At 33.6% G+C, this 5,575-nt stretch overlaps 1 protein-coding gene across 1 annotated transcript; it reads right to left on the bottom strand.

The window, feature by feature from the left end:
* Positions 1-3,960: 3,960 nt before the first annotated feature.
* Positions 3,961-5,013, bottom strand: LOC106476919 (beta-1,3-galactosyltransferase 1-like). Its single transcript, XM_022380652.1, has one exon. It carries the CDS (start codon positions 5,000-5,002, stop codon positions 3,968-3,970), a length of 1,035 nt encoding a protein of 344 aa, XP_022236360.1. The 5' UTR covers positions 5,003-5,013; the 3' UTR covers positions 3,961-3,967.
* Positions 5,014-5,575: the final 562 nt, after the last annotated feature.

Genomic DNA, 5,575 nt, shown 5'->3' with positions numbered 1-5,575 from the left:
AAGTATAGGAGAATTTTACATATGATATTGTTTCTAGATCAAGTGTAGGATAATAAGTAGCATCTGATATTGTTCTTGGATCAAGTGTAAGAAAATAAATAGCATCTGATCTTGTTCTTAGATCAAGTGCATAAGGATAAGTAACATCTGATCTTGTTCTTAGATCAAGTGTAGGGGAATAAGTAACATCTGATCTTGTACTTAGATCAAGTGTAGGGGAATAAGTAACATCTGATCTTGTTCTTAGATCAAGGGTAGGAGAACAAGTAGCATCTGATCTTGTTCTTAGATCAAGTGTAGGGGAATAAGTAACATCTGATCTTGTACTTAGATCAAGTGTAGGGGAATAAGTAACATCTGATCTTGTTCTTAGATCAAGTGTAGGGGAATAAGTAACATCTTATCTTGTTCTTAGAACAAATGTAGGGGAATAAGTAACATCTCATCTTGTTCTTAGATCAAGGGTAGGGGAACAAGTAACATCTTATCTTGTTCTTAGATCAAGTATAGGGGAATAAGTAATATCTGATCTTGTTCTTAGATCAAGGGTAGGAGAATAAGTAACATCTGATCTTGTTCTTAGATCAAGTGTAGGGGAATAAGTACATCTGATCTTGATCTTAGATCAATAAGAACAAGATCAGATGTTACTTATTCCCCTACACTTGATCTAAGAACAAGATCAGATGTTAGTTATTCTCCTACCCGATCAAAGGTAGGAGAATAAGTAACATCTGATCTTGTTCTTAGATCAAGGGTAGGAGAATAAGTAACATCTGATCTTGTTCTTAGATCAAGGGTAGGAGAACAAGTAGCATCTGATCTTGTTCTTAGATCAAGTGTAGGAGAATAAGTAGCATCTGATCTTGTTCTTAGATCAAGGGTAGGAGAATAACTAACATCTGATATTGTTCTTGGATCAAGGGTAGGAGAATAACTAACATCTGATATTGTTCTTGGATCAAGGGTAGGAGAATAACTAACATCTGATATTGTTCTTGGATCAAGTGTAGGAGAATAAATCACTGCTTGTGATTACATGTTTTATTTTTATTTGATTGAGAATTACGCCACCACGATACTTATGTCATCATGGTTTAAAATGAGCACAATTCTTTGTTTTTTGCCCCTTGTTCCTGGTAAAACGTGTTTTGTTGTGTCAAAAATAACTTTAAATCTTTGTTGTGCATGAACAGTATTTAAATATTTTGTCGTGCTGGCACAATGAAGCAGTTTGTTGTGTTTGAACGATGTATAGCCCAATTATATTTTTCATGAGAGAATACTATTAGGTTTATTGTATTTTACAAATATACACAATATGCCTAATACTATTATCTTATGAGAAATGTAATTTCTTTTAATCATGCTTCATCAGCTGAAACAAAAAGGCGTTCAAAACATAATTTGTTTAGTAAATATTGTTTATAATAATTTAAAATTTTTCTAGGCTCAGGAGAGTATTATAACAACCGATAAACTCCATATTCAGAATAATTGATAATCTTTATAATTGTGTTTCATTATTTTCTAACGTAGTGATAGTTAAGGAAAACGAATTATAATTCTAAAGACGTATTTAAAATATTGAAAAAACAATCCTGATAATGACTTCCATCTGTCGCAAGTTTTATATAACTAGAAACATAAAATGGAAACACTAGCTTGTTTTACAATGTCAGTTTAGGTGGTGTAATAGACACTTATAACTTCTGGAATTGTTTTAACGACTGTGCTACCATCTATCCGTGCTATCTAAAACTAATTTCATAAATTGTAATTACTAAGCTCCTTTGGTTCAACGGTAAATCTGAAAACTCATAACTCTGAAAAACGGGTTTCGATACCCGTGGTGGGCACAACAAAGATAGCCCTATGTGTAGTTTATTGTACAAAAAAAAGCTACTAAGATGCTTCATTACATTCGTTATTTTATGGCTTTTTTAATCTCATTGTTATCAATTTTCCATATTACAAAAGGAGGAAACCCTACAGTCGATTATATGAGACGTTTACAAAAGATTGATTCGTTTACCAGAAAGAGGTGAAGAAAATATTGTTTCTTCTAGTTGCTTTATTTATAACAACAGTTCCAATATCAGGTGATGGATTGGGTTTGAAAATAAATTTAATTTTCCCGGCCTATTATTCTGTGATACAAACAATAAACTTATTGTTGTATTGTTACTTCTGACATCAGGCTTAAAGAATTTCTATATAATCTTGTGAATCGTTATTTTCCTTATCTGGAGAGTTTACGAGAATGGAAAAACTGAGTTTTTTTTTCTTCAAATGATCGAGATTACAATAGAGGTAAAAAGTTCTTTCCTTAAGTATATAAAGTAGATAAAACAATTTCAAATTCGGACACAGTCAGTTACTGAGTATATAAAAGACAAAGGAAAACTTTGTTCATGAAACACAGACGTATCAGTTAAGTGATCCAATTCTATATGCACCTCGATAATCTAGCATAACACACTGCCAGGCAGCAGATCTGGTCTGTCGTCACTAAGCAACAAACTATCTTATTTACACTACCAGGCAGCAGATCTGGTCTGTCGTCACTAAGCAACAAACTATCTTATTTGTTTAGAACAAAGCTACACAAAATGCTATTGGTGTCAGTTGTCCCCATTTTGAAGTAAGAGGCTAGAAGAAAGACGGTTAGTAAATAGCATCCGCTACCAACTCTTGAGCTAACCTAATCGAAAAGTGGGATTTAACAGTACCTCTAATAACACCTCCATGGCCACAAGTAAGTAACGGTATTTTTCAGCAATCTAAGCTTTAAGCCACGCCCGGCCTCAAATAATTTGGAAACAAAGGTTTCACTTTGAGTTATTTCTCAAGTAAATATCGTCCATGAGTGAGATTTACTCACTGTGGCCTATGACGACACTTTGTGATATTAGCCCGATTGGTTTTAATGAGGAAAGTTTACCAAAAAAATGTATGGCTTTTCAAAATTCCGTTAATACCATCGACTACAAACCTGTAATTAAAAAAAAAAGATTACGATGTGACTACAGTAATGTGTTAAAAAGTGTCTACCTAGCGAGTTAACTCTTTAACCCAGTTATTAAAACAGTAGGTGTTAGTGGTTCGGGTCGTCATTAAGTGTTATTAGAAATTATACACACTGTTGTCATAAAAACTGAAACGAAAGTATTGAAAGAAACTTTACACATTGTTGTGATAAAAACTGTAACGAAAGTATTGTTAGAAAGTATACACGCTATTGCGATAAAAACTGTAACGAAAGTATTGTTAGAAACTATGCACATTGTTGTGATGAAAACTAAAACGTAAGTATTGTCAGAAATTATACATATTGTTGTGATAAAAGCTGTAACGAAAGTATTGTCAGAAATTATACACATTGTTGTGATAAAAGCTGTAACGAAAGTATTGTCAGAAATTATACACATTGTTGTGATAAAACTGTAACGAAAGTATTGTCAGAAATTATACATATTGTTGTGATAAAAGCTGTAACGAAAGTATTGTCAGAAATTATACACATTGTTGTGATAAAAGCTATAAAAAGTATTGTAAAAAAACTGTAACGAAAGTATTGTAAAAAACTTTACACATTGTTGTGATAAAAACTGTAACAAAAGTATTGTAAAAAACTTTACACATTGTTGTTATAAAAACTGTAACGAAAGTATTGTAAGAAATTATACACATTGTTGTGATAAAAACTGTAACGTAAGTATTGTAAAAACTTTAGACATTGTTGTTATAAAAACTGTAACGTAAGTATTGTAAGAAATTATACACATTGTTGTGATGAAAACTGTAACGTAAGTATTGTAAGAAATTATACACATTGTTGTGATAAAAGCTGTAACGTAAGTATTGTAAGAAACTATACACAGTCTAGTTACAAATATCATTAAGAGTACTTCCACTTTTATATCAGAACTAGTAACTTATACTATTCTACTTCAGAGTTCCAGTTTTAATTATATTCACAGCTTAAATCTTTTAATTTCTTCCAAATATCTTTTTGTTTGGATGGTGTAACTTTGTGCCCTGTGAATTTGTTAATCATTTTACAAACGCTCGTTACGGCTTCACCGCAACTAAATCGGTCGTCATGTTCGGGAAATAATCCAATTTTTCGAGCACAATGTCCAGTAATAAAAGCGTCTTCTACAGATAAGTACCTCGTTCTTACCGCAGTACTGTACAGGTCACCAATGGCCTTACCGGAAATTACGTAACCTGCTCCCGCTACGAACGGTGGGTGCGGGGAGGGAAGCGAAGGATGGAAATCGTAAACAGCTTTTGCTGCTTTTATCATGACGGGCTGTCCAACGTGATTTTTTATACAGCCCACTATCCAAGAGTGAGTAGGTTCTAGTTTGTGAGTAAGGTAGCTCACGAGATTAGGCAGATTTACAAAAATATCGTCGTCGGTCTTCATAAAGTATTTTACTCCAGGACAAAAATTGTTGGCCCATCTCAACGCCATAACCGACTTCAAAGTTAGATTAGAATAAGAATCAATGAAATCACCTTGTAGTAAGTCTTCGTGTATCTGGTTCTCAGAAACAAGCTGATCTTGAACATTACAGTCGAGTCCTGTACCAAGAAGAAACATTACTGCAACGTTAAAACTTCGTTGTTGTTGTCGGTTTCCCCAAGTTTCCCTGATCGCTCGCCTTCTCGCGAAGTTCAAGGGCGTCGATGTGACTGCAACCACAAATGACGTGTTTCGTGAGGAACACGTCTGCTCAGGCCTGAGCATAAAGGGGAAGTCGTACACGGTGGAAGACGACCCTGGGGAGAAGTCGGATCCAGTTGGTCTCGGGGAAGCATTTCTGTTGTAGCTTTTAGTTCTGTTCCAACGAAAGGTTCCAAAAGGCATAACAGGGATCCAACCCAGTAATTCAAAGGAAAAGAGAAAGAAAATTCCGATGACTGTGATAGCATACAATCTGTTTTGGAGTCTACAGGAGTCAACAAGATAACATTTGTTTGGGTGTAGCATGACTCTAGAAAATAAAAGTAACTAAAGTAAATTAACAGACGACATAAAATTATGTCGTAAACAAAACAGTTCAATTCTTTATATAAATTGTGTTGTAAACAAGACAGTTCAATTCTTTATCTAAGTTATGTTGTAAACAAAACAGTTCAATTATTTATATAAATTATGTTGTAAACAAGACAGTTCAATTCTTTATCTAAATTGTGTTGTAAACAATACAGTTCAATTCTCTATCTAAATTGTGTTGTAAACAAGACAGTTCAATTCTTTATCTAAATTATGTTGTAAACAAGACAGTTCAATTCTTTATCTAAATTATGTTGAAGACAAGACAGTTCAATTCTTTATCTAAATTATGTTGAAGACAAGACAGTTGAAACACTGAGATCCATGCTATTATCAAATAAGGTATGTTGAATATACGATAGAAACACTGAGACCCAGGCTACTGTCAAATAAGGTATGTTGAATATACGATAGAAACACTGAGACCCAGGCTACTGTCAAATAAGGTATGTTGAATATACCATAGAAACACTGAGACCCAGGCTACTGTCAAATAAGGCATGTTAA

The sequence above is a fragment of the Limulus polyphemus genome, unplaced genomic scaffold (genome assembly GCF_000517525.1).
Source record: "Limulus polyphemus unplaced genomic scaffold, Limulus_polyphemus-2.1.2 Scaffold12091, whole genome shotgun sequence".
In the NCBI taxonomy this organism is placed as follows: Eukaryota; Metazoa; Arthropoda; class Merostomata; order Xiphosura; family Limulidae; genus Limulus; species Limulus polyphemus.
Note: the sequence above shows the minus strand (reverse complement) of the source record. Positions and strands in the feature narration are given on the sequence as shown.

What these genes read in the sequence shown, in the direction of transcription:
- LOC106476919 (XM_022380652.1), bottom strand. Translation starts at nt 5,002, where the DNA reads ATGCTACACCCAAACAAATGTTATCTTGTTGACTCCTGTAGACTCCAA.